At 42.4% G+C, this 27,185-nt stretch overlaps 1 protein-coding gene across 1 annotated transcript in view; it reads left to right on the plus strand.

Annotated features, from left to right (window-relative positions):
• KCNMA1 (potassium calcium-activated channel subfamily M alpha 1) overlaps positions 1-27,185 on the plus strand; it is a 749,962-nt gene that overhangs the window by 635,103 nt on the left and 87,674 nt on the right. The window contains 2 exon segments of the mRNA XM_036027545.1: positions 11,129-11,160; positions 11,162-11,223. Coding sequence (XP_035883438.1) covers positions 11,129-11,160; positions 11,162-11,223 — 94 coding nt within the window.

A 27,185-nucleotide genomic window follows, 5' to 3' on the forward strand; every position in this document is an offset into this window, starting at 1 on the left:
TGCATTTGTGTAGAACAGAGTCAGAAGAAAGCAGACTGACATTATGACGAAGGACCCAGTGGCCGAGAACTCTAGTTACTTACATTTCTCAAAGCCAAGATGATAATGATGGGTAACATTTATCAAGAGCTTGCTGAAAAAACTCTATTAAGCACTTTCCATGTTTTCAGTGCACGTTCACAACAGCCCTCTGAAGGAAGTACCCTGATTATTTCCATTTTATAGGTGAGAAAGCTGGAGTTAGGTAATTTGCCCAATGCCTGTGCTTGGACCCTGCAGTGTAGCCTCGGGGCCTGTGGAGTTAAATGTTACCTTCTTGCAGCTCATTATAAATTGATCATTGTAGAGGGCTCTCCCGTATCTTAGAATCCTTCTCTCAGTGAGTGTTGCTGGGGCCAGGGCCAGAGATGTAAGAGGGGTGCCTACCCAATGGGTGGGGTACAGTAAACCATGCTGGGGAATTTGACCAGCTGGTGAGCTCATGTCCCATGAGACAGTTCCCTGAAATGGAAACCCAGTCTTTTGCATGAATTTAAAACAGAAACTAGAAATCCGTAGTTCATGGACATCTTCAGACTTAAAGATCGTCCCATGTACACAACCCTGTGAGCCAGCAGGGCGGTGCCAAGCAGAACACCCAGGCTGTCAGTGTGCGGTCTCTGGTTGTCTCTCTCGGCCCCACAGCAGTTCCAGATCGGCATGTCCTCATCTGTCCCATGGGGGTAACAACAGATCTTGGGACATTGTGGAGTTGAGTGACTTATCTGAGATCAAAATTCTCGTGAGGGTCACAGGAACTTCGAAGGGTGACCTGAATCCAGGAGATGTATTCTCATGAGCAGAATTTTGACAGCAAGTGACTTGTGTCAGAAGTCAGCAGACTGGGGCCCTCGTTTTAGGTGTGCCTATTTGTGTCACGTTAGTGTGGCCCTAAGAGAGTGAGGCCAGGACATCCCTAAATTTTCCAGCCCTGTTCCTGCATTCCACACCTTGTTTTCTAATGGTGTGGAGCAGAAAGGGACCCACCATGCAGCAGCATTTTAAAGTGTTGTGTGGGATGTGTCTGAGGATAAATTATAGTGGAATACAGATAATGATTTCATAGTTCAAGACCATCTTTAGAAGGTGACTATGCCCTTAAGAAATATACTAAATGCTGTGTTTAGTGTAAAATCACAATCTGGGACTGGTCTTACCTCCCAAGGTTAAAAGCATACAGTATTTTCTAAAGTGTTCTGGCAGAACATTCTTCATCGGGCCATGTGGTGTACCTGGGTTGTACTAAAAACCCATGCATTTTGCTTTTATCTGAGTCTCAGAGAAAGTACTTGTGCAACCATCTGGAATACATAATGGAATTCTCAGGGGCTTTTAATACAACAGGCTCAATGGAAAATATGGTGTTTATGGATGAGATGATAATAATAATGATATTAATAATAATAATGGTTCTTATCTGTGTAACATCTTCTGGTTTAGAAAATAATTTCACATATATACAATTAGATTCTCGGCTGGTCTTCAAATAGAATCATTGGGGCAAGCATTAATTTTAAAAATGTATATAATAAAGTAAAAATGGAAATGAAAATATGATTGACATTTTCTGCCAGTCATGTTTACTAGAAGCTGTTTAAGGGGAGGAAAAGCGAAAAGAGAAGAAAGGTAGTATCTGAGTCAAAACATATAAGCAAATAAAAAGTTGTACCTCAAAGTGGCGATGTGAATCCAGACTGTGTGAACCAGGAGAGTCCGACGGAAGCGTGAAACAAGGTCCACGAGAGACCTGCACCTTCCTCTCTCTCCTGCTTCTCACCCTGGCAGGTGCCATAGCTCACACTCCTGTGGTAGCACAATCTTGTCTACACTCCTTTGGATGTCTGACAACTCGTAAATCTGTAAGGAAGCCTTTCTTGCAAGGGTCTTTCTTAACAATCTCATGCAAACACCATGAAGTGATCAAAAGAATAACACTCCCGAACAAGGGAGCCTGGAGGCACATGTGCAGACACAGAGTATGAGAACTTCTTTGTGAGGACGGGCAGGGCGGCGGAACCAGCACAGAGACCACCCTTGGGAGGCAGACAGGGCAGGGCCAGGCCTGGAGTGAGGCATTTACCTTGAAGACCAAACTTAAGGGGGCATCAAAAACCTCAGTAATGAAGGTAAATGATAACTTAATGCAGTATTGTTTAAAGAAATCAAAATGTAAAAAAAATCCATGATGAATAAAATATCTGAATTTTAAATAAAGAGGATAAATAGCTATTTTCACACTAGGATTGAAGTGCTGGATTTCACAAGTCAGCAGGGTTTAGAACAGGCAGCACAACAGAAGACTGGCAGCTGCTCCCCCTCATACAAACGCTCCCCGAGCTCCGGGAGCGGTGCTCTGCAACTTGCAGCCGTTCTGTCCTGATGCGTTGCAGAGGGACCCGACTTGTCCTTCAGTAAATCCAAATCTATTTGATAATAAACTGTATTAGGAAAAGGGTTCTCTTACAAGCTCCATAAATTCCATTACAGTCCATTTTGTCTTTGTTAAACGTATGAGTTGAAAATTACAATCCCTTTATTCACAATGATCGTTTTAGACACACAGCTCAAAAAGATCAGCATTAACTTAAAAAAATATATTAGCATGCTTGTATCTATTAAGCACTATTGCTTTGTAGGCTCCAGCTGATGATTTTATTAAGTATACTGCAAGGGGAAAAATCAAGGATAATTATAAATTCATAAATACATAATTCATTGGCATAAAGTGATTTTAATGGAATGGGTGCAAATTATCTATTTCCTCATGAAAATAACAGAGATGTTCTGATTAAGCCCATAATCTAGTCTATGTGAAATTCTAGCCAAACCGATGGGACACGCTTTCTGAAACTACCTTTGATAAGAAATGCATTACAAACTCATCAGTTTGGCTTCCTGTTAACAAAGAGACAGCAGCCGTCTGGATCATTCCGGATTCACAGGGAAACTGCCACCCCACGTATCCTCCAACTAAAGCTGTGCAAGTTTGACAAGGGGCAGATGAATCCAGGAGTTATTGTGCAGGGGTTTAAATCTATGCGGCAGCTGACGGTTGAAATAATCATCTATATATCGCTCTGAGCTAGCTGGAGAAAGGTTGAAGCTGCATATTTTCAACATATCTAGTCTAATGGTTAATCTGTTGTCTTGTCCAGGCTCTTGCAGGGTGGACCTGCAGCCAACACTGACAGCTTCAGGGAATTGCTCGTGGTAGATGTGGTTTGCCTTGATTCTCAAAGTGCAGGGTGGATGGCTCTAACTTAGCTTGAGCTGGAAAAGGGGAAACTCACCTGCCTGGTTTCCTCAAACCCAAGGGGACCTGCAGAACTAATAGTAGGTTAGATGGTAGGGACATTGTGGGCACTAAACTGCCTCTCTCCCTCCCGACCTTGCCTAATTTCTTCCCTTAAAGTGGGCTCCATGTGTGTTTCTTTTCATTTGGTTGTCTCGGCAGATTGGAAAAACACTGTCCTTTTTGAAAACAGGAAATTAAAAAAAATGCAAGAAGAGCAGGGACAAGCAAACTTTTCTAGCAAGGGCCAGCAAATAAGTATCTTGGGCTCTGCCAACCATACAGTCTCCATTGCAACTACTTGACTCTCTGGTTGTGAAGGGAAAACAGATACAGACAACAAGTAAACAAGGGCTGTGGCTGTGTCCCAGTAAGATTTTATTTCTAGCCACTACTTTGAATTACATATAATTTTAATGTGTTAGAAAGTGTTTTTCTTCTTAGATTTTGTTCCCCAACTATTTAAAAATGAACAAACCATTTTTTAGTACATGGCCATTACAAAAACATGTTCCAGCCTACGGGTTACTAACCAACCCCTGAGCTTGAGAAAGCTAAGAAGGAAGAAGGCAGCTCGTGGTGCTAGGGACTTGTCAGGTTTCATCTCTGTCCTGAAGCCCTGACCTCGGCAAACAGGCCCTGCCAATGCCAGGGCCACATAAACGAGTCTGGTACACTCTTTGGCTGCAGAGCATTTACTAGCTTGTTGATGTTGGGAGTGGGGAGAGAAGGAAAGTTGAAAAGGGGCTGTTTTTGTTGGACTCCTGTACATTTCCCCCAGTTTAATTCAAAGTAACAGTTATCTTTCATCTACTGCCTTCCCAGTCTCCAAGTTCCATAGCAATAATTAAAGGAAATTCTTGCATTTCTCATTTTGGTTGTATATCTGCTCTTAGACTTTCATTGTTCATCTCTGTCTTGTCTCTGAGAAGCTAATACGTAGTGATCTTTGCATGAGACTTTTCTTTGCCCTTGAGGTGATGGAGACAGTCTGTTCCAAAAAAAAAAAAAAAAAAAGGGAAGAAGAAGAAGAAGAAGGAAAAGAGCAAAAGGCAACTAGATCTCCAAAAGGAATTTTTTTACCAAATACTGAGTGGAACAGAGTATTGGGGAAGTTATTACAGCAGGTCAAGTTTTTAGTGAAGATGTATGAGCTAAGATTCTAGATACAGGGATGTTGATGAATGTTGGACTCTTACCAAGATACATACAATCAGGCTTCTGGTCTGAGATGGGATGGAAGGGGGTGGGTATGGTAGGTACATTGAATCTACCCAGTTTGACTGTAGAAGATTCATTAGGCCCACAGTGTTTCTGTAGAAAATATTGCAATGTAGGTCATGTAGAATCTGTTCATATATTTATACACTGTTTTTCCTCCCATGTAGGGGCTGAATTCTCTCATTGCTCTGTGTTGATGAACTCAAACTCACACAATTCAGGTTTCCTAGGTAGTGGATAAAGCCAGAAATATACCCTGTGATTAACTTCTGCATAACCTATTGTTCCTTAAAGTCTCCCTCTCCATTCTCCTATTAGCTCCACAAAAGCCAGAAATGAAAAAGCTCCAGCAAGTCTCCCTTCCCTGCCCCCTCAGCATGTGGCAGGGCGGATACTCCCTGGGTGGGCACCAGGGCAGGTGGGCTACTTGGAGATACTTTCCATCCTCATTTTATGTAATGGCAGGTTTTGTTTTATTTTTTTTTCCTTTAACTTACGCCCTCTAGGTTTTCCAAATAAATGTGCTTTTTCTTTCTCAGCTAGAAGTTATGAAATTATCCTGCCTGATAATATGAATGATAAAGCAATTGCTCAATTTTAAAGAGTTATGTATATGTTGGAGGTGTTATTACTGTTGGCATTGCTTTTGAGAGGCAGTATCTTTTGTCTTATCATTATCTGTATATTGCTATTCACCATGGTCTTTCAAAAATAGCTTTATGGATTGATCTTATCAATAATACTGCAAACAATTTTCCAAACTTTTTGGTGATACATGTTATCCCAAGGTTGTCAGAGCAGAAACTCTTGTTCCAAGGATATCACCCACTTAACTCCCATGTTCAGATATTGAGCTGCCCACTGATCCTCCAGGTATAAGATGTGCCTGTTTTACCTTCTAACAAGTGCTCAGCTGCCCAGCCTCACTGATGGGCACGTGGCATTCGCCACCGGGGGACCCATCCTGAAACAGCAGTCAAGTGCTCCTTTACAGAAATGATAGGGACAAACTCACCCTATGGGTTATTTATCTGGCACTTGTGTTTCTTGTTGTGGTTGATTTTCCTTCATTGCTAAAGGAAACACCCTCACCTTCTCACTAGTCTGGCGCGTGTGCCAGGCAGCCAGGGTTTTGGTAGTCGATGACCGTGAGATAGGAAATGTCCCTCCGTGAAGCAGGTGTCATCCTGTGCTCCAGTTCTGGGGTGCTTTTACATGGCCACACTCTTAAGACCCTCAAGTTAAGTAGCCCAGACTTTCTGGTGAAAGTCTTAGGTGTCCATATTAGAGGAAGGTTGGGTCAGCTTGGGAGTTTTGTCCATTGTGAATTATATATTGCAAAATGACTGTATTAGTAGTACTGATATGATTTTTCATGGGGAGGAAGTTTGATAAACCCACAGAAATCAAGAAGCACACTGTTCAGCGTCTAGTCCAGTAGTTTTGCCCTCTCTTTACCCTGAGTTTTAATAAAGCAACGTTCACATCCTGATAGACTAACAACACACATCCACATTTCACTGATGTCACTCATGATACAAGGATATACATACTACATGTTCCCCTTTCTTAGGAGTGGCAGACCCATGGCACTTTATGCAAATTAGGCAGCCATATTGCAGCCAAGGGTCTGACCAAGCCAGTGGCTTGAGATGGAAACGATAGGTTAACATAGCAGGTTGCTGACTTGGAATATAGCGATCAGGGAGTGGGATGCACTTTTGCAGATTTCAGGAGATAAGGGGTCTTTTGTTGCTGCTAAACTCAGTTTCCCATGTCTGTGTAGGTTGTAAGGGAGAAGGGAACTCTGTATATTTTTGGAAATTACTGCACAAACAAGATTGCCATCTGATATATTATCCCTTCTGACGCTGATGACAGTAACACAGCAAAAAGAATTTTAAGAAGTCACCCGGGTAAAAGAAAAGGAAAGAAAAACTCTCAATGTGTCTGTGAGGAAGAAACTTTCATGTTAATTTAAAGTTATAATTCTATTCCATTTTAAAACTGGTTTGCAACTTTTCTAATGAAAAATTTCACAAAGGATTAATTTCCATTTTCTTTTCTCATTATTGTTTGGCAGTCAAGGTTGAAGCTAGATCACGCTATTCCAAAGACCCATTTGAGTTCAAGAATGCAACTCACAATTCTCGGCTTGTGACCAAGCCAGGTGAAGGAGTACTGGAACCCATCCCAGTTTTTAATAACTGCCCTGCACCCCTCAATGCTCTACCTTAACATGCTGAGCTCAGTTGAAGACAGATGCACTACTGTGGATTTCAGCATGCATTTAGCTTGTAATGGGCAGCAAAATACCATAGAGAAAAACCATAAAGAACAATAAATAATAATTAAAACTACCATACTCGCAAACTAGCAGCTTGCTCAAGACTTCAGTCAGAAGCCCTGTTAGCTAGATGCCTTTTACATTCAAGCCACTTTGCATGCCTCTTACCCTGAGTGATTCCAGTGTGAATATGACATTACTAATGACCTGCTAAGTGTGTGCAGATGTGGGTTTCTCCAGATGTGGTGATTAATAACGTAATGGAGATAGCCAGTCAACTCATGTTTATGGGTCGTTTGCCTTTTATTACGTTTCTGAGTTTATTTGCTTTGAACTATTTCTTAACTCCAGCCAACAAACTCACCTTTAAGTCTCAAAGGGCATCATCCCGCTAAACCCTGTTGAGGAAGCAGGGAAGAAGGAATGTGCCCCAGGCTGGAGCTGAGCAAGGAGTTTGTCCAGTGTCGGGGCACTGGATTATTTGGGGAAGTTGAAAGTTGAAGTCTTTGCCCATTTTACTCAAAGGGCCCACAAAGAGGCATTGGTGAACCAAGGTACACTGTTTGCAAGCTGGCTAAGCCAATAAAGAAAGTTTTTTTTATTTAACTCAGTAAAATATATGATCGTCTTGAAGTAAACCCAGAGTTCTGGCCAGTGTTTCTGGAAGATGTTGCCTTGCCTTTGCTTGAAAGCAGAATGACGATGAAAAGTCGAGTAAAATGTTGTTACAGATGTTCAACTCTGCATTAAGGCTGTTGGAATTACCACCACATCTTAAATCAATTCCCAGAACATTGTCTGGAGGTTATGTCATCGAAATAACGAATCCTCTTTAGTCAAGTATAAGCAAACATGTTAAAACATCATTGTAACTTTAAATTAAACTCTAGCGCCAACCAAGGGATCTGAAGCCTCATTAGACTTGCCTGACATTTTTCTAGCGCTGAGTCTTCCCAAACTGTAAAACTGTTCGATTCAGTGCCTATTAGACAAGCGAGCACTGGGAAGTTACAACAGCACATTAAGTGTTATACTTAGGGATGTGCAAAAACAAGCCCTTGAATTTTATGAGTACTTGGAGACTGGATGGAGTTCAGCCCCTATAAAAATTCCACATTGGATTCCTGAACTTGTTTGTGTTTTAAAGAAGCTGGTAAGTCAGGTTCCTTTAACAGATCGTATCTTCCTGAGGTTTCCACAGCGTGATGCGAGTGAGAATGCTGGAGACAGAGGTGTACTGTAATTAGCCAAAAGCAGGCTAAATATGAACCTGTGAATGTGCATCAGCATCAGGTGCTTGCCCATTCCTTCAATACATTTGTCTTAGCTGACAGGATGTAAATTTAAGTCTCCCTTTTAATTCAATTTTTATTCCTCTCATGTAGTCACAGAAGCCATAAAGTGAAAATTATATTTTATAGCTTAACTAAAAGTTTTTCTAGATTTGCTTTCTTTAAATATGCTGAAATTGATAGGATCTATATAGAGGGTAATAATTAAATATGGTTTATATCCTACTTATGGGAAAGAAGTTATCACTGCTTCTCTTGTGGGACCTGAGCCATACATAACAGTCTCCATTCCACAGCATTCATATTTCTAAGCTGGAGACATTCTCCCCATCTCTTCAGGGAACAGATCTGCATTTCCAGGCCGAGAGTGCAGGAGGAAATCTTTGAACATGAGTTTCATTTAAGAGAACAAATCCCAGTTTAAATGCAGTATGATTGTGATGGATGATCTTTCTGACTTGCAATGAAAATAAATAGTTTCCTTGCATATAAGGAGGCATAACTTTAGCACCAGAACAAGGTGTCCCCCTGGACCTGGCTAACAGGTATTAACTTGAAAGTCTTCCATCTGAACATCGCTGCAGGTAAACAGACGGCAACACGGTGCAAGGATATTGGGCTCTTAACCAAAGAGGGTTATTTATGGTGGACCCAGCACAAATGGGAAAACAAAAGTTAAGCAAAAGAATTCAGTGGAAATACCAGTGAATGTGACTTTTTTTCAGGTCTTAACTAATGTAGACACAACCATGGCAACATCTGGCAACCTCGAATAAATATAAAGTTAGACATAGGAGACTAGGTAAAAGACCCTTTTGGATATTTCATTCTAACCATTAAAAAGTTTGTGTGATAGAGAAGAAAAGAACTTTCACCCCCACTAGACACACTCCCATGCACACATGATATTTGGTCTGGCACGTGACTCAGATAATCTAGGTCACCCTGAACACATAAGAACTGCAAGTGCTCTACATTAGAGTGACCTTGTGTTATGGGTGGCATCAATGCAAGATTTTCTACCCCATTTGAAGATGACAAATATGCCTAAGTATACTCACACACACGTTCTCCTTCACTCTCAACCTCACTGCCTTTCTACCCCGTTACTGCCTGGGATGCCTGGTCCCCTGTCCTGTGAAAGGAAGATGAATTCAGGTCAAGCTCAGAGTGCCTGTTTGCTTGCCGAGAGATGCATATCAACGCTAAGTGATTTTTTTCAATACCATTTATGTGGCTTGTATTTATTTCCTTTAATCTTTTAAGTGCTGTTTAGTTTCAGTGTGATTTGTTGTGGATACTCATTTCTGATAAGATGCACTATCCTCCCAGGCACATAGTTCCTTCCTGGAGCCCTAAGTGACTGATACGGTCGTAGCCTGAGCATGGGCCTCTGGGGGAGATGGGGCGCAGGTGGTAGGGTTAGTGGGCTGTGGGCATTTACAGGTGCTTTCTTGCCTTCATTCTTTCTGGAATAGCTCTCACCTAGAACCACAGTCTTGTTCCATTTCCCTGTGTCAGCCAGAATTTAAGCAACCTCACACTGACAGTAGAATGGTGGGAGTGGGGGCTTGCTAATTGTGATACTTTGAAGCAGGTACAGAGAGTACTTGAGTTACTATAATCCCTTTGGAACCATGTATCATAACATACTAAATTTATTCAGGGTTTTCAGGGAAGCACCATGTAATGTGTGTGCTGATATGAGTCTTTTGGATAATATCAAGTAGCTGAGATGACATTTTCTCCCCAACCTGACTTGTACACCATTAACATAAATGTCAAGCATCTTTTGATGTCGTCACTGCTAATGTTTTTCTTCTTAACCTTAAAGGTAATTTCTGTGCATTCTGGGTTTCAGGGGTGCTTCCTCCTAGTCTGTGTTGCAGTCAACTATAAGAATCCGAGGATCCTATTTTTTTCTTTTTGACATTACAGCTTTAGCCTGAATTGTGGGGGTGGGGAGAGAAGGACTAGAATTTTGCCACCGATGCCCTTGGGTGACAGGCTGGGTATGCATCTACTAATTATCAGGCAACTCTCTTAAAAAGAAGCATGATACAGGCTAATACAGCTACAAAGCTTATTAGTGGGTGTCTTTGGGCAAAGGCAGAAGAGTATGCTGTGTTGTGTGTGAGCAAAGCTTCACATTGCTTAGCGACCTGTTTAGTTTAGACATTGGAAAACAGCCTTTGGTTTCCAATCCCCTGTGCTGCCTTCTCCCCTTCCCCTCACCACATCATCAGAAATATCATTCAGTGGCAACCTCCTCCTTCATTTGGGTGCTCTTCTCCTGCCGGGTTCTCCAACCTCACAGCCCGGTCCTCCTGTCCTACTAAGTTAAGAAAAGACCCCATGTGCACAGCCCTCCTTTTCTGAAGGTGTAGGGGACAAGAGCTGAGTTGGGCTGGGGATTCTTGGGCCAGCATGCTCCAATGTTCCCAGTCCTGAGTGATTGAAACATTGGCTGTCAAGGCCTCAAATCCTTGCCTCTCTCCAAGGCTCTTCATCAGGTGTGCAGGGATTAGGAACCAGTTAAGTTGATTCATTTGCAGAAGCATCAGGCTGTCAGCTATTGTGCTGCTGTTTCAAATACAACTTTATTTCTGATTTTGATTATGAGAAAACCCTTTTGATTGCCCCCCCAAGCAAAGTAACCAAAATTATCTCTAAGAATAACGATTGTGTGTTCCCCTATAAATATTTTCTGTATTCAGATAAATCACTTCTTTTCTCTATGGCAGGGTGTTTACAAACTGTTGTAGTCTGTTTGAAGTGCATGTTCAAACGCTGGAGTGTAAAAGAGGTGATGCTTTCACCTTTCCTAAGCCGGCTTCTTGGACTAACACATTTGGTCTTTGTCATTGGGTCCTAAAAGACAGTTATGAGTTCCTAGTGAGTGACTGAGCCATGAATGTGTGTCCTTCGATATCTTGCCTGTAATTTTCAGTCTGCCTTCAAACTGTCCGTAATCTCATGAGCTGCCTGTATTTCCAGTTGAAGATGAGCAGCCCTCAACGCTGTCACCAAAAAAAAAAGCAACGGAATGGAGGCATGCGGAACTCCCCCAGCTCCTCGCCCAAGCTGATGAGGTAAGGAGGGGGCCTCGGCCAAGGGGGTTCCCCTCTAGCTCCTTCTCTTCCCTTTCTCACCCTCCCCACCCTGCCCAGGGCCAGGGCCTCCCCTCTCTAGAAAGCGGGAGGAGGGGGGTGGGGATGGGATCGTTAGATGGCTTCTTAAAGGCTGGAGTATTTATTCTGTCAGCTTGTCAGCAGTTAATGATAGAGCTGAAAAAATTCTGTCATGAAAAACAGTTTGAAAAGCTGTTTGAAAAATACATAGGCTTTAAAGTCTTAGCTGTCACCGTGTCCTGTCTGTGTGTAGTTCCTAAACAGCAGTGGCACTAATGATGGTGGCAACCAATCAGAGGAACTCATGTGGTTAGTTCGCCTCTGGCTATTCTCTTTCTGCTGGAGTCCCTCCGAGGACTGTTGTCTGTACTTAAGGCCATATGTGAGATGTATCATCACAATCAAAAATGAACCTGAAGATTACCTTCCTTTTATCCTGTCCATTGAAATCAAATTTCTGTTAATTGATTTCGACTGATAGAAAAAAAATCTAATAATCTGTGGACTTGCCAAAGCAAAGTTCAAAAGTAATACAGATCTGCTCAGGCTAAAAGCAATATTAATTATGGAATACAGTGTGGTCTCTCTCTCTCTCCTCCCCCCTCTTCCTCTCCCCCTCTCTCCTTCTTTCCCTCCTTCTCTTCCTTCCCTTCCCTTCCCTCTTTCTATCTTGACTATGGCTTCCTCTAAGAAATAGAAAGTGAAACCAAATTTCAACACAGTTCTGCAAGCTCCTCTTATTAGCTTCTTTATCTTTCATCTTCTCGTTTTTGTCTTTGATTCATCTGCCAATTCCAGCGCTTCTTCCTTCCAACACCCTCTCTGTCACCTCAGTGAAGCAGGGGTGATCTCAGATGGGCACTGCTCTCCCTGAAATGGTCACAGCTGTGGAAATACCTGCCATCTTGATGTTACTATTCCCTTTGCATCTGCATTGACCAATCTTCTACCTTTCATTATTGAAATGTAATGATGGCGATTTTTCCCTCCTTCTCCCCTCATCCCCCACATTCACATCTTCCTGGCCCTCCTCGAGCTCCTTTTTGGGATGGGGATGGGCGGTCCTTCTCCATGCAGCTGAGGACACAAGTTCCTATGGAAGACTCACCCAGCCCCATATCTGTTTCCATTATAACCGTTTCTTCCTGTTAAATGTTTCCTTAACAGTTCTCTGCCTCCCCCTTTGCTCAGTCTTGCTCGGGTCTCGCTGATTTACATGCTTGTTTACAGTTTACAAGGAGGAATAAAATGCGCCAACTGCCAAGCCTCTCATTCTCATGAAGCCAGTTGTCATGCTAGCATGCATTTCCTATTTACTCACCTTTAGGTAATCGCCTTATCTAATGCTAATAGTTTTATCCATTTAAAGTAGAGAAAAGCACTTTCTTCTGCCTAAATTTAGAGGAGCAAATAAATAAATAAAGAGAAGTCTGAAAAATCTGAAACCTTTGGAGCCAAATTCCCTGTCCCTGTTTGCTATGTAAAGTATGGCTCATTTCTTTGATCTTGAGTAATAATAATTCTGAGGAGTTACACTGTTTTCATATGCTTCAAAGCTGTGTCAAAGTTTTGCTGCTTAAGGGTACTTCTTTATTCTGTTGGCTCTTGGGTACCAAGATGACAGGTCTTCTGTACGTGGTGGAAGCTTTTTTAAGTCGTAGCCTTCAGCAAAACATCAAATTACCAAATCCAGGGTAACATACTTCTACACAAATGCCTTTCCTGTAGATATATTATACCATATATATTAAATACTTTAGTGTTACACGCTACATTTTATGTGCAATAGAAAGTGATGGTTTGAGGTAGCCTTGAGGGGACTTTTTTTCCACAAGCAGAAAAAGCTAGTGTATACCGTATCAAGTATGGTTTTTACAGGACTTTCTGCCTGAAGGCCTTTGTAAATAAGTAATGATCAACAGATTGGCTGTGGGTTTTTGAAAAGCATGCCTATGTCAGTTTGCATGATGGGGGAGAATTTTCAAAGTGGGTCTAGCTTTCATTGCCTGTTGGAGAGGGGCTGAGGGAGGCAGACAACCTGGGCTGGAGCTGTCTGTTCCATGGTACATCAGAATTGCTAAACGTGGGTCAGGCGGTGAGCTGAGACTTGCCAAGCTACAGAACTTGCATTTCTGGTGTTGCTGCCTTTGAGCTGCTGCTGTGGCCACAGCTTCTGTCACCAGGATACTTTACCCCAACCACCACAAGGGTCTCTCAGCTGGAACAGGCTGTTTTGTGACAGGTCAGAAAGTCTGAGGCACTTCTCCATTACTTTCTGCGTCCCAGGTGTTCTCTATGCTCTGATGTGGCAGCAAAGACAGGGTGTTAAGCCCAATCTGTTTCCCTTCCTTTCCAGTGTGTGAATGGAGAACCATGGGTTTGTTGGGTTTGACTCTGGCACTGGTCCTGAGGTTCCCAGAACCGTTTTTTGCAAGATCCCTTCTGTTGATTGAAAGAAAACGGAGGGGCTCATGCAGTACCTTGTGGTTTCTCCAGGTCCATCTACCTCTTCAAACACTCCCTTTCTACTCTATAGAAGATATGACTCCCAGGTCCTATTTCTTATGACCTGAAACATCCATAAAGAAAGCTAATGACATATTTGAAGTGGTTTTTCGACATGAGCTTGTGGCTTGCTGTTTGAACAGAATCAATCATTCTGAATGTGGGCAGGTTTAGTGGCCTATGGGGCAGTGATAGGAATAGCTCCAAGAGAAACTGGAGAGCCCAGAATGGGCGAGGATGGGCTTTAATTTACCACTGTGGCTTCTGCAAATAAAACAGGCTCCTACAAGAGGGTTCCTTGCAAACTATCTGCCAGTATACTGTGCTGCTGGGACTCAGTGCTAATGGGTCTCTGTCTCCCTTTTGTTCTGGCATCAGGCTTACCCCGATTTTTAAGTGTCACTTAACTCTCTGTACAATCATTAGGTGAACAGCCTCGTTTTGTGTGTCTGGATACCGACAGTATGGTTTTTAGTCACTCTGACAGAAAACAGCTTTTGCAGTCAGACTGAGATAAATGGTGAATGTCTGTGCTCCAAGCTAGGGTTTCCTGTGTCCTAATAGATGACCTTGAACTTCACAGCCCCTGGGGAGGAGTGGGTCATGGGGTTCCCAGTGTGCCCTGTTATTTGCCTCCTTGTTGGTCTCTTAACATAGAATGATTTAAGGAGCCTCTCCCAGCTTCCTCCATACTCACCAAGCACTCAATGCTCTGTTCTCCTTAGTTGGTGGTTTGTGCCTTATAAGGATATCTGTGTCTTCCCTCAGTTGTAAGGCCCCTAAGGGCAAGAACTTTGTCTCTAAATAACTAAGTCACAGGTTCTTAATTTGGGAGGTAGTTTTTACAGACCCTATTGAATATCCAATAAAAACTCTCTAGAAGTCCCTGTAGGGGGAAAAAAGTAGAGTTGACACCATTTTTACGAGATTCATGGATTCCTTACATTATGCCCAGGTTACAATCATACTCAGTTCTTTCTATGGCCACTTTCCAGTTGTTTTATTCTCGAATGCCTCTTGGCTGCTGAGACTGTCCCTCAGGTGGATAGGCGGTGTGAAGGCAATGCCTGGGCTCTCACACTGTATCCTCTGGTGGAACCCACCAGTCTGTGCATTTCAGGGGTCTGCTTCTCTTCCTTTCTCAGATGGATTTTCATCCAGCATATGTTTTGTGAAAGCCTCTGGCTTAGAAGAAGATCTCTGAAGGGTATAAAGTAATATAGTTTAGAGAAGGTGTCTGTCTTCAAAACACTCACAGTTTAATTAATGTAGGAGTCAGCAAAATAGAGTGGGAACAGTTAGGATATCTATTAGCATGGGCTGTGAGAATAGAGTGGGCTGACATCACCTCTGGTTTGGAAGGCTGAACCTATGTGAGAAGAAGGTTTCAATGAACCTAGCCTTGTGTGATGAGGAGAATTCTCTGTTGCTAATATTACTCACACTGTTCATTGCTTACTGAGTGTCAGGCATCATTCCAAGAGTGTTGTGCCTAGGAACTCTGAATCCTAACTACAACTGCATGAGTAGGAATCAATCTTTCCCCACTTTACAGATGAAGAAGTTGAGTCACAGCTGTAAAATCTAGTAAATCCAGTAAGTCTTACCTAATTATGAAGATTTGAATCCAGGTGGTTTAGCTCCAAAGCCCATATTATTAACTCCTTCACCATTTGACCCAATGCAGGAAATAGAGAAAGTGTCCGGGCCATAGCAAGTGACTTGGTGTGGCTGAAGCACAGGGTCCTATCACAGTCGTCTGGCACCTACCTGTGGCACCCTTTCCTGTCATAGGCAGCAGGGGACCTCGCAGGTTTTTTAGGAGGCAGTGGCCTAACTGGTGTTTGGGAGGGCCACTGGTGGCACAATAAAGAAGGATTTAGAGCCCTTCACTGGGGTCTCCTGAGACACATGTTACATAAGTACAGAGGTGGAAAGAGAAGGATCAGCCCACCCCAGCCTCTGCCAAGGCCCTTTGGGTGACAGCCACCCAGGATCTGCTGTGCATAGTGGACTGGAAGGGGGCTATGCAGTCTTCTGAAGAAGGACACACAGCATTCTTGACATTAGTCCATGTTACACCCATTGCTCCAGGAGCTCAGGGAATTTGGAGTAAGTTTGAGAAGCATGGGCCATGAAGATTTACGACAGGATATGGCAGGTAGACAATTTACCAAAGACACAACCCCCAGCTGGGCTAGCATGGATAATTGATGATACCAAAAACAGAAAAAATAAACATTGTGAGTGGAGCTTCATGTCATGAGACAGAAAATATTCGACATTTGTTGTCTAAATGGGAAAAGAAACATGATTTGAGGAGAACAGGTTATCCTGTTGGGCATTTACTCATCATTAAGTGAAATAAAAGCATCTGCTTGTTAAGTCCCCTTCTCTATCCTTTGACTCTTTCACAGGGTCTTTTTGTTAGGACTGTCAGCTTAAAAGGTCCTAGCGATAGAAGATGGCAACCTGGCCTGAGCCCAGGCAGAGTTGGGGGCAGAAGGCTGCTCTCACAATTCCTTCCACTGGGCAGAATAAAGAAGGAAAGCACAGACAGCTTAGCTAAGTACATTTACCTCCTAATGCACAGACAAATAGGAAATGACAGGCCCTATGGGACTGGAGAAGAAAGAAATAGTGGGTCTCATCATACCAAGACTTGGGTGGACTTAAGACTGGTTTTGGGCCATAGCATGCTCAGCAGAGGGTCATTATCCTGTCCTCTTGCTTCCAGAGCATCTTGTATACTCTCCTCTGGGGCTGAAGAACATGTCATTTCTCCCAGATGTCTCCCAAACATAAAAGCAGACATTTCCTTCTTCCTCTGAGAATGGTGGCTGCCTAACAACAAATGACATATTAGGTGGCAGTAGTTCTTGACTGTATACCTGTTAGGCAGTAAAAGAAAATGTAAGTAGGTAGTTACAGAGAAGTGGAAAAGGACCCTAATTTTGGCAGAGTGGCAAAAGCCTGGCCTGAAGTTTTTTTTCAAGGTGACTCCATAGATGGCCATCGGGTGGGAGATGAGGGCAGTGACAATGGGCAGCCATGTCTCAGGAGAGATAACTGAAGGATGAGCTAAGAGAAGAGCCAGAATCCCAAAGTCAGGACCCTTACAACACAGCAGCAAATACTATACACCCGGAAATAAAATGCAGCCAGAATGAGGCACATCATTTAATGGTGCTGAAAACCCAATGTGAGTCCTCGTGAGGTGACCACCTGAGACCCTCTCCAGTCTCCTGTGGCCAGCACAGCCAGAACCCTACTTGCATGGCCTGAGACTCATAAGTGTCGCACTCAAGGACTCAGTTACCAACTGCCATGCTGTCTTCTATGGAGTGGGAGAGGAGAAGTGGAGATAGGGGGGTAGAAAAGAAGAAGTATTGCACTTTACCAGAACTAATACTTCATTTGCTTTTTTACATTTATTTGCTGTTTGGCTCATAGATAGAGAGGTCAGCAAGAGTCATTAGTGTGGTATTCTGATTAGGAGTCCCCATTAGGTGTTGACACAAACTTTCAAGTTCTGAAGAGTCACAGGGAAGGCAACAGGGGTGTGCTTTGGTCACTAGTCCTATCATTTGCCTTTTGAATAGGAGGATCAGGACTAGGGTGAGGCATATGCAGCACCTCCTGAAATTTTGCACCCAGGCCCTCACTTGCTTCACTCTAGTGCTGGTCTTACTGAGTAGAACCATAGACTTCTAGTCTGTATTTTGCCAGCAGTTGCTGACTTTGGTAGGATTGATTCACCACATAGTTTCTCCGTATGGGCAAAACTTGATTGCACTGGTTCTTAAACTTTGCCATATATTGGAATCATCTGGAGCACCTTGTTAAACTAGAGCTTAATTCAGTAGGTCAGGGCAGGACTGGAGAATCTGCATTTCTCTCCAGCTCCTCAGTGCTGCTGCTGCAGCTGAGGTGGGGAAGCACTTTGAGAGCCACCGCTTAGACGTGTTAGGACAGTGAGAAGCGTGATGAGATGGGGGCCTCCTCTCAGAAGTGTTCATACTTGGCATTGGAGTACTCAGTAGTTGCTTAATTAAGAACATCTGCCTTGACTACCCTTGGACATCAGACATGAGTCCTCCCTGCTGATCAGCTGTAGCTGCTGGCTCCAGGCACACTCCAGGCAGGCTGACTTGTTACAGACGTATTTCAGAGTATCCCTTCAGTTCACAATGCCCTACTTCAAATAAAGACTCTGTAAAGTAGAAAATAGTGCAAGAGCCTTAGTTGTTCTCAAAAAGAACTGTCACAAGATATCGATGGTGAGTGAGCTCTCCCTGGACACGTTTTCTGATCTCCATAAAAGGTTGGATGAGTTTCCACTGACTCACTGAAAAGTGTTCAGAGACTAGAAATCATTGATTAGCTCCTCATGTTAGTTGGTTATTTATTGAACACCTACCATGTCCTCTGCTGGACCCTGGAAATATACTGAAGAGTGCAATAGGAGTTTCCTGCCCTAAAGAAGCTCACCAGCTAATAGGTAAGACAGAGATGCACATATTACCTCTGAAAGAGGATTTCTCACTTTTGTAGGAGCTCCTGGAAGGAAGGGAAACAACTAGGAGGGCAGCTTCAGGCAGAACATTTGAAGCAAACTTTGAGGCCTCAGAAATGTCCTGATAGCTGCTGGAGTGCCTGACATGATACCTACTCAATAAAATTAGTATTTGCCACTAGATGAAAAGCCTGCAGAGAGATGAGAAATTTGCCCACAGTTTCCCAAACCTGCCAGTAATGACAGAAGGCATCTAATGTGATGAGAAATGAGGTCTTAAAAATCAAGTGAGGGAAAGGATATAATTTTAAGACAATTTTGTTAATTTTTTTCTTTCATAACTTTTTTTTTGTTTGGGTTACTTGTACTTAATGTAAAATTTCTGAAGTCCAGTGCTGAACCTACTGCCACAGGAAAAACTGGGTTTTGTTTTATTTTCCTGCAAGGGGAACTGTGCTCTTTAAAATATAATAACAGCTTCCCCACAGCAGGTTTGCTAAAAAAGGGATTTGTGGTTTTGCTTTAGGCTGTTGTCTTCAAGGCAAGCTTTTTGTGTTTCTGCTGTAGCAGGGCATTTAGTTCACTTCCTGAGATTAATTGATGGCAAGTGGCATTCCTTGCGCTGCAAACCCTCAGAACAATAATCTCTTATTCTTTTTTTTTTTTTTTTTTTTTTTTTTTTTTTTTTTTTTTTTTTTTATTTCAATCATTGTTCAAGTACAGTTTTCTGCCCCCTACTCCCGTTTCAGCCCCTCCACCCAACCCTCCCCCCTTCCCCCCATTACCCCCCACCCTTAGTTTTTGTCCATGTGTCCTCCAAATTTGTTCCTGTAATCCCTACCCATTCCCCCCTGAAATTCCCTCTTCTCTCCCCTCTGGCCAGTGTCAGACTATCCCCTATTTCAGTGTCTTTGGTTATATTTTGCTAGTTTTTTGTTTTGTTTTGTTTTGTTGTTTAGATTCCTGTTAAAGGTGATATCATGTGGTATTTGTCTTTCACTGCCTGGCTTGTTTCACTTAGCATAATGCTTTCCAGCTCCATCCATGCTGTTGCAAAGGGTATGAGCTCCTTCTTTCTTTCTGCTGTATAGAATTCCATTGTGTAAATGTACCATAGTTTTTTGATCCATTCATTTACTGATGGGCATCTAGGTTGCTTCCAGCACCTAGCTATTGTAAATTGTGCTGCTATGAACATTGGGGTGCAAAGGTTCTTTTGTATTGGTGTTTTAGTGTTCTTAGGATAGAGTCCCAGCAATGGAATTGCTGGGTCAAAAGGTAGATCCATTTTTAGTTTTCTGAGGAATTTCCAAACTGCTTTCCATAATGGTTGTACCAGTCTGCAGTCCCACCAACAGTGCACTAGGGACCCCGTTTCTCCACATCCTCTCCAACACTTGTTATTTGTTGCTTTGTTTATGATGGCCATTCTGACTGGTGTGAAGTGGTATCTCATTGTGGTTTTAATTTGCATCTCTCTGATGGCTAGCGATATTGAACATCGCTTCATGTGTCTTTGGATTTTCTGTATGTCCTCCTTGGAGAATTGCCTGTTCAAGTCCTTTGCCCATTTTTTAATTGGGTTACTTGTCTTCTTAGAGTGGAGTCGTGTAAGTTCTTTATATATTTTGGAGATTAAACCCTTGTCTGAGGTATCATTAGCAAATATGTTTTCCCATACAGTTGGTTCTCTTTTTATTTTGATACTGTTTTCCTTAGCTGTGCAAAAGCTTTTAATTTTGATGAGGTCCCATTTGTTTATTCTTTCCTTTATGTCCCTTGCTCTAGGAGACAAGTCAGTAAAAAAGTTTCTGCATGAAATATCTGAGATTTTCCTACCTACGTTCTCTTCTAGGACTTTAATGGTGTCACGCTTTATATTTAAGTCTTTTATCCACCTTGAATCTATTTTTGTATAAGGTGTAAGTTGGTGCTCGAGTTTCATTTTTTTGCACGTGGCTGTCCAGTTCTCCCAACACCATTTGTTGAAGAGGCTATTTTTATTCCATTTTATGTTGCTGCTTCCTTTGTCAAATATTAATTGACCGTAGAGGCTTGGGTTTATTTCTGGGCTCTCTGTTCTGTTCCATTGGTCCATGTGCCTGTTTTTATGCCAGTACCAGGCTGTTTTGATTACAGTGGCCTTGTAGTATAGTTTAATGTCAGGTATTGTGATTCCTCCTACTTTACTCTTCTTTCTCAAAATTGCAGCAGCTATTCGGGGTCGTTTATGGTTCCATATAAATTGTTGAAGTGTTTGTTCTATGTCTGTGAAATATGCCATTGGTACTTTAATCGGTATTGCATTGAATGTGTAGATTGCTTTTGGTAGTATGGACATTTTAATGATATTAATTCTTCCAATCCATGAACACGGTATATGTTTCCATTTGTTTGTGTCCTCCTTGATTTCTCTCCTCAGTGTTATGTAGTTTTCTGAATACAGGTCTTTTACCTCTTTGGTTAGGTTTATTCCTAGGTATTTTATTTTCCTTTTTGCTATTTCAAATGGGATTTTTTTCTTGATTTCTGCTTCTGCTGTTTCATTGTTGGTGTACAGAAATGCCTTTGATTTCTGGATATTGACTTTGTATCCCGCTGTTTTACCAAATTCATTTATTAGGTCAAGCAGTTTTTTGGTGGAGTCTATAGGATTTTCTATGTACACTATCATGTCATCTGCAAACAGTGACAGTTTTGTTTCCTCCTTTCCGATTTGGATTCCTTTTATTTCTTTTTCTTGTCTGATTGCTGTGGCTAGAACCTCCAGTACTATATTGAATAGAAGTGGTGAAAGTGGACATCCTTGTCTTGTTCCTGTTCTTAGTGGAAAAGATTTTAATTTTTGCCCATTGAGTATAATGTTGGCTGTAGGTTTCTCATATATGGCCTTTATTATGTTGAGGAATGCTCCCTCTATTCCCACTTTACTGAGTGTTTTTATCATAAATGGGTGCTGTACCTTATCAAATGCTTTTTCTGCATCTATCGATATGATCATGTGGTTTTTGTCTTTGCTTTTGTTTATGTGATGTATTACATTTACTGATTTGCGTATATTGTACCATCCTTGCATACCTGGAATGAATCCAACTTGGTCATGGTGTATGATCTTCTTAATGTACTGTTGGATGCGGTTTGCCAGTATCTTGTTGAGGATTTTAGCGTCAATGTTCATCAGCGATATTGGCCTGTAGTTTTCTTTCTTTGTTGTGTCTTTATCTGGTTTTGGGATTAAGATGATGTTGGCCTCATAAAAAGAGTTTGGTAGTCTTCCATCTTTTTGGATTTTTTGAAATAGTCTGTGAAGGATAGGTGTTAGTTCTTCCTTAAATGCTTTGTAGAATTCTCCTGTGAAACCATCTGGTCCAGGGCTTTTGTGTGTTGGGAGTTTTGGGATTACTGCTTCGATTTCTTTTGCTGTTATTGGTTTGTTGAGGCTTTCTGCTTCCATTTTATTGAGTTTTGGAAGGTTATATTTTTCTAGAAATTTGTCCATTTCATCTAGGTTTTCAAATTTCTTGGCATACAGCTCTTTGTAGTAATTTGTTACAATCCTTTGTATTTCTGTGGTATCTGTTGTAATCTCTCCTCTTTCATTTCTGATTGTGTTTATTTGGGTTTTCTCTCTTTTTTTCTTGATGAGTCTGCTTAAAGGCTTGTCGATTTTGTTTATCTTTTCAAAGAACCAACTCTTGGATTCATTGATCTTTAGAATTGTGCTTTTAGCCTCTATGTCATTTAATTCTGCTCTGATCTTGGTTATTTCCTTCCTTCTGCTTGCTCTGGGCTGTCTTTGTTGTTGTTCCTCGAGTTCTTGTAGACGTAGGGTTAGGTTGTTTGTTTGAAATGTTTCTAACTTTTTTAGGTGGGCCTGTATCGCTATGATCTTCCCTCTCAGGACTGCCTTGGCTGTGTCCCATAAGTTTTGGGTTGTTGTGAGTTCATTTTCATTTGTTTCCAAAAACCGTTTGATTTCTTCCCTAATATCATTCTTGACCCATTCATTGTTTAATAGCATGCTGTTTAATCTCCACGAATTTGAGTGTTTTGGGTTTTTTTCCTTGTGGTTGGTTTCTAGTTTCAGTCCCTTGTGATCCGAGAAATTGCTTGGTATGATTTCAATTTTTTTGAAATTGTTGAGGCTTGTTTTGTGTCCTATCATGTGGTCAATCTTTGAAAATGTTCCATGTACATTTGAAAAAAATGTGTATTTAGCTTCTTTGGGATGGAGGGTTCTGTAAATATCAGTAAAGCCCAGCTCGTCTAGGGTATTGTTCAATGCCACAATATCTTTGTTGATGTTTTGTTTGGAAGATCTGTCCATTTTTGATAGAGGGGTGTTAAAATCCCCCACAATAATTGTGTTGCTGTCCATATCTTTCTTGAAGTCCTCTAAGATTTTCTTTATGTATTTAGGTGCTCCTATGTTGGGTGCATATATATTTACTATGTTTATGTCTTCTTGGTGAATTCTTCCCTTGAGTATTATGAAATGACCTTCTGGGTCTCTCTTTATGGATCTTCTTTGGAAGTCTATTTTGTCAGATATGAGTATTGCTACCCCGGCTTTTTTCTCCTGTCCATTTGCTTGGAAAATTTGTTTCCAGCCCTTCACTTTCAACCTGTGCAGATCTTTTATCCTGAGGTGGGTCTCTTGTAGACAGCATATGTGTGGGTCATGTTTTCTTATCCAATCAGCTATTCTATGTCTTTTGATTGGAGCGTTTAGTCCATTTACGTTTAAGGTTATTATTGATAGGTACTTATTCATTGCCTTTTATGTACGTGTGATCCTCTCTCACTCTCTCTTTTCCTTTCTTTCCTTAAAGCAGTCCCTTCAGCATCTCTTGCAGAGTTGGTTTAGTGGAGGTGTATTCTTTTAGACTTCTTTTGTCTGAGAAGCTTCTTATTTGGCCTTCTATCTTAATTGAGAGCCTTGCTGGGTAAAGTAGTCGTGGTTGCAGGCCTCTGGTTCTCATTACTTGGATTATTTCTTGCCATTCTCTTCTGGCTTGGAGTGTTTCCATTGAGAAGTCAGCTGTTAGCCTTATTGGAGCCCCCTTGTATGTTACTTCCTTCTTCTCCCTTGCTGCCTTTAAGATTCTCTCTTTGTCTTGAAATTTTGCCATTTTAATTATGATGTGTCTTGAGGTGGGCCTCCTTGGGTTCCTCTTGATTGGAACTCTCTGTGTTTCCTGTATTTGTGTGACTTTTTGTCTCATCAAATTAGGGAAGTTTTCCATCATCACTTGTTCAACTAGGTTTTCTATCCCTTGTTCTTCTTCTTCTCCTTCTGGTATCCCTATTATACGGATATTATTACGTTTCATATTGTCTTGCATTTCTCTTAATCCCTCTTCATTCTTTCTGAGCCTCTTTTCCCTTTCTTGCTCTTTCTGGGTGTTTCTTCTATTTTGTCCTCTAGCTCGCTGATCCGATCTTCTGCTTCATCGATCCTGCTTTTCATTCCTTCTACTGTGTTCTTCATTTCAGAGATTGTATTCTTCATTTCCTCTTGGCCCTTTTTGAGAGTTTCTATTTCCTTTTTTATGCTGATGTAGTTTTCATTGAGTTCATTGTAGCTTCCCTGTAGCTTCTCGTAGCTCATTGTGAGCTCATTGAGCTTCCTGACAATCACTGCTTTGAATTCAATATCTGATAGTTGAATTGCCTCTGTTTCATTTAGCATTCTTTTTGAGGCTTCCTCCTTTCCTTTCATTTGGGGAGTATTTCTTTGTCTTCCCATTGTTTGTGAGACTCTTCTTGTTCACCTCAGCTTCTTATATTGATCTGTTCTGGCTCCCTCGGTTTATGATGTGAACTTCTTTAGTAGAGTAGCAGTGAGTTTCAGTGGTACTGTTTCCTTGACCCCCCAAGCTCGCTGGTCTTGGGCTGTTGTTTAAGTTGGCTTTGTGTTTGCCTTTGGGTTCTGATTGTTGTTGAGTCTTTCTTTGATGGTTCCTTCCCTCCAGCTGGTTAAATGTGGGTCACTCTGTCCACCACCTTCTATATTTTGTTGTGCTGGTGAGGGCAGGTTGTGTTGAGGCTGGTTCTTCTGTGTGTACAAGGTTTAAAGAAATCTTGTTCAGTTGTTTGTATTGGGTACTGTCTCTACTGTTTAGTTGTATTTCCAGATAAGCCCTGGATTGAGGTTTGTGTGGTTACTACTCCCTCCTTCACCTTCTTCTGCTGTTATCTGTTAGTGGTTCCTTAGTTGTTGGGTTTCCTCTTCCAGTGGGTATCCTGGTGTTCACCTCCTCCACCTATTCTTTTTTGTCATCAGATGGAGGGGAGGGTAAAATGGTTTAAGACAGCTACCGAGAATTCTATGCTATTTACAGTAGTAGCAAGTAGGGAAGATATAGGAGATCCTTTCACTATGTATAGTGTTAACCGTGATCTTCCACCCAGCTAGCTGATTTTTAGAAAGGATGGAAAGAAGATAAGACTCTTGTTGGGGGAGGAAGGATTGTGCGTTGGATCTATAAAGCAGAGAGGTTGTGGGCGGTCAGATTCTGGGGTAAGGTGAGAGTAAAGGGTAGTAAATAGGTGTAGTGTGTGAGAGAATAGAGTTAACCACTACATTAATAGAGTTCAGGAAACTTTGAAATGGGCTACGATCTGGGGGGGGGGGCGGTGTTGTGAAGTAATTACACTTGCATGGAACAGCAGTTATTTACAATAATATTATGGCAACATTCATATGGCAGAGTCTATGAAATCTAGGTAATAAGGATATGAAGTACCAAACATTGAGTAGTATGCTTATAGGACACAGGTGAGTTAATGGACAGTAGATTAGTAATACGGTATAGAAAGAGATATCAGGGGAAAGCTGTGAGGTCATACAATAAAACCAGCCTAGCAAAGCAGGCTATACAAAAATAAGAGGGATATAAAAATATTGTTTAAAAAAAAAAAAAAAAAAAAAAAAAAAAAGGATGTAGGAACACTGGAAAAATAATAATAATACAAATTTGCAATAACTTGCAGGTTCTTTGTAATAGCAGAGTGACATTTATCTCACTGTCCCAGCTGTTGTGATGCCCCTTCTTTGGGTTCAACTTTGGTCTTTTCACCGTTCCAGGCTTTTGTCTCACTTGTAGGTATTTAGGAAAAAATTTAAAAAAGAAAAAAAATAGAAAAGGCAGACGAAGGCAGGAAGAAGAGATAAAATTGGAGCACAGGAAAGAGGAAGGAATAAAACAAGAAATCAGGTAAGAGAGGAAAAAGAAATCAAAAGAGAATAAAAACAATAAAACTTAAAAAATTAAAAATTGTTAAAAAAATAGAATCAAATTAAAAAGTCTCTTGATTTCAAAGTGGCCAAACCGGTTTTTCTGCTCTTGCTGGCTGAGGCAGTCTGAAGGTTGACTTGTTTGGCTTTTCTTCCTAGGCCGGTGGGGTTCGCACTGGCTCCGCGGCCCGGCCGCCGCCCGGCGTTACCAGCGCGACCCTCGCTCCCCGCGCTCCGGTGAGCGGGCGCCTGCACGGCCGTCTGCCGCACGCCGGTGCCCCCGCGGGCGGGCGGGCGCGGCCTGTCCGCAGCCTGCGCGCTCACAGCTGGGGAGCAAACAGGCCAGAACCACTGGTCACTTCAGGAGAATTCCCCAAACAGTGTCTGTGTCCATCCACTCCTTCCTCTTGGGAAATTCCTCCCGATCGAGCCCGCCGCTTTCCAATGGCCCGGTTTCTCTCACCGCCAAAGCTCCAGCCAGAACGGTGACCCTGGGAGTCCGGGTCCGCAGCGCGACTCGGCTCTGGCGTTCACCGCCTCCAAAGCTGCTCGCCACCCGGTGTGCCCGCCAGCACCTGGACTCCTCCCAGAGCCGCCCAGACCTTGCTCGGCTGGGGAGGGAGCAGCCGACCTGGCTCTCTCCCACTAACCCTAGGGCAAACCCAGCCGCGGCCCCCGGGCCTGGGGCTGCAGCCCCGGTACCACACGCCTGTCCCGGGAGCCTACCTTGATGCAGCAATCTGTTCTTTGTTCTTTCGGTTCTGCCACAATCCTTGGTCCTCCGTTCTCAAAAATGCTGAAATATGTTGGTTGCTTGCCTTTCCACTCCAAAGATCGGTCAGGACTCTCTCCCCTGAGCAGAGGAAAGCCAAATCTGCTCCTTCCTACTCCGACGCCATCTTAGATCAGAACAATAATCTCTTATTCTTTATTTGAAGTCACACATGCTTAATTTCTAGCAGTGGACTTTGGAGGTATCAGCTAAGATTCAAGAAGTATAGATATGAAAAATTTAACTCACTGGGGCTCCTTGTTTGTTATAAAAATATGGGTATTCCTAAAGGGAGCCTTCAGATATTTCAACATGCAGAAGCTCACCAAGCCCCAACTGATGACTGAGGCTCTCCTGAGCACGTTGTCCTGACAGGGGCTTATGGGGTCATTCTCCATTGGTTATTCACACAAGTGGTGCCTTTCATAAATTCTCATGATGCTGGTCTTTGCAACTTAGGGCACAGTGGCTTGGGGCACTGCAAAGGAGAGTGAACAAGATCCAGCTGCCTCCTGCAAGTGGGAGGGGGCGGGCTGGCAGCCAGGCAGCACTGGCTTTCAGTCAGGAAGACCTCTCTGTCCAAAGCCTTGCCTCTCTGCTCACTAGCTATGCCACCTTCACCATGACACTTCTCCACTGTGTCCCATGCATCCAAACATGCATGACAGGACTTGACTGGTAGAATCCTCAAGTTGAATCTAGTAAGTCTTGACAATGATTAGCAATCCCATTTTACAGATGAAGAAATGGAGGCAAAACACATTGTAGCAATAGTAGATGAGCCAAGACCTAAAGACAGACATTTTGGCTCTGGAGCCACTGTGCCATATTGTCACTACGGAAATAGGTGTTTTCCTGTCCTCCACAGTCTCCACCCCCAAAGCACTCTT

Source organism: Phyllostomus discolor, chromosome 5 (assembly GCF_004126475.2).
Source record: "Phyllostomus discolor isolate MPI-MPIP mPhyDis1 chromosome 5, mPhyDis1.pri.v3, whole genome shotgun sequence".
NCBI classification, from domain to species: Eukaryota; Metazoa; Chordata; class Mammalia; order Chiroptera; family Phyllostomidae; genus Phyllostomus; species Phyllostomus discolor.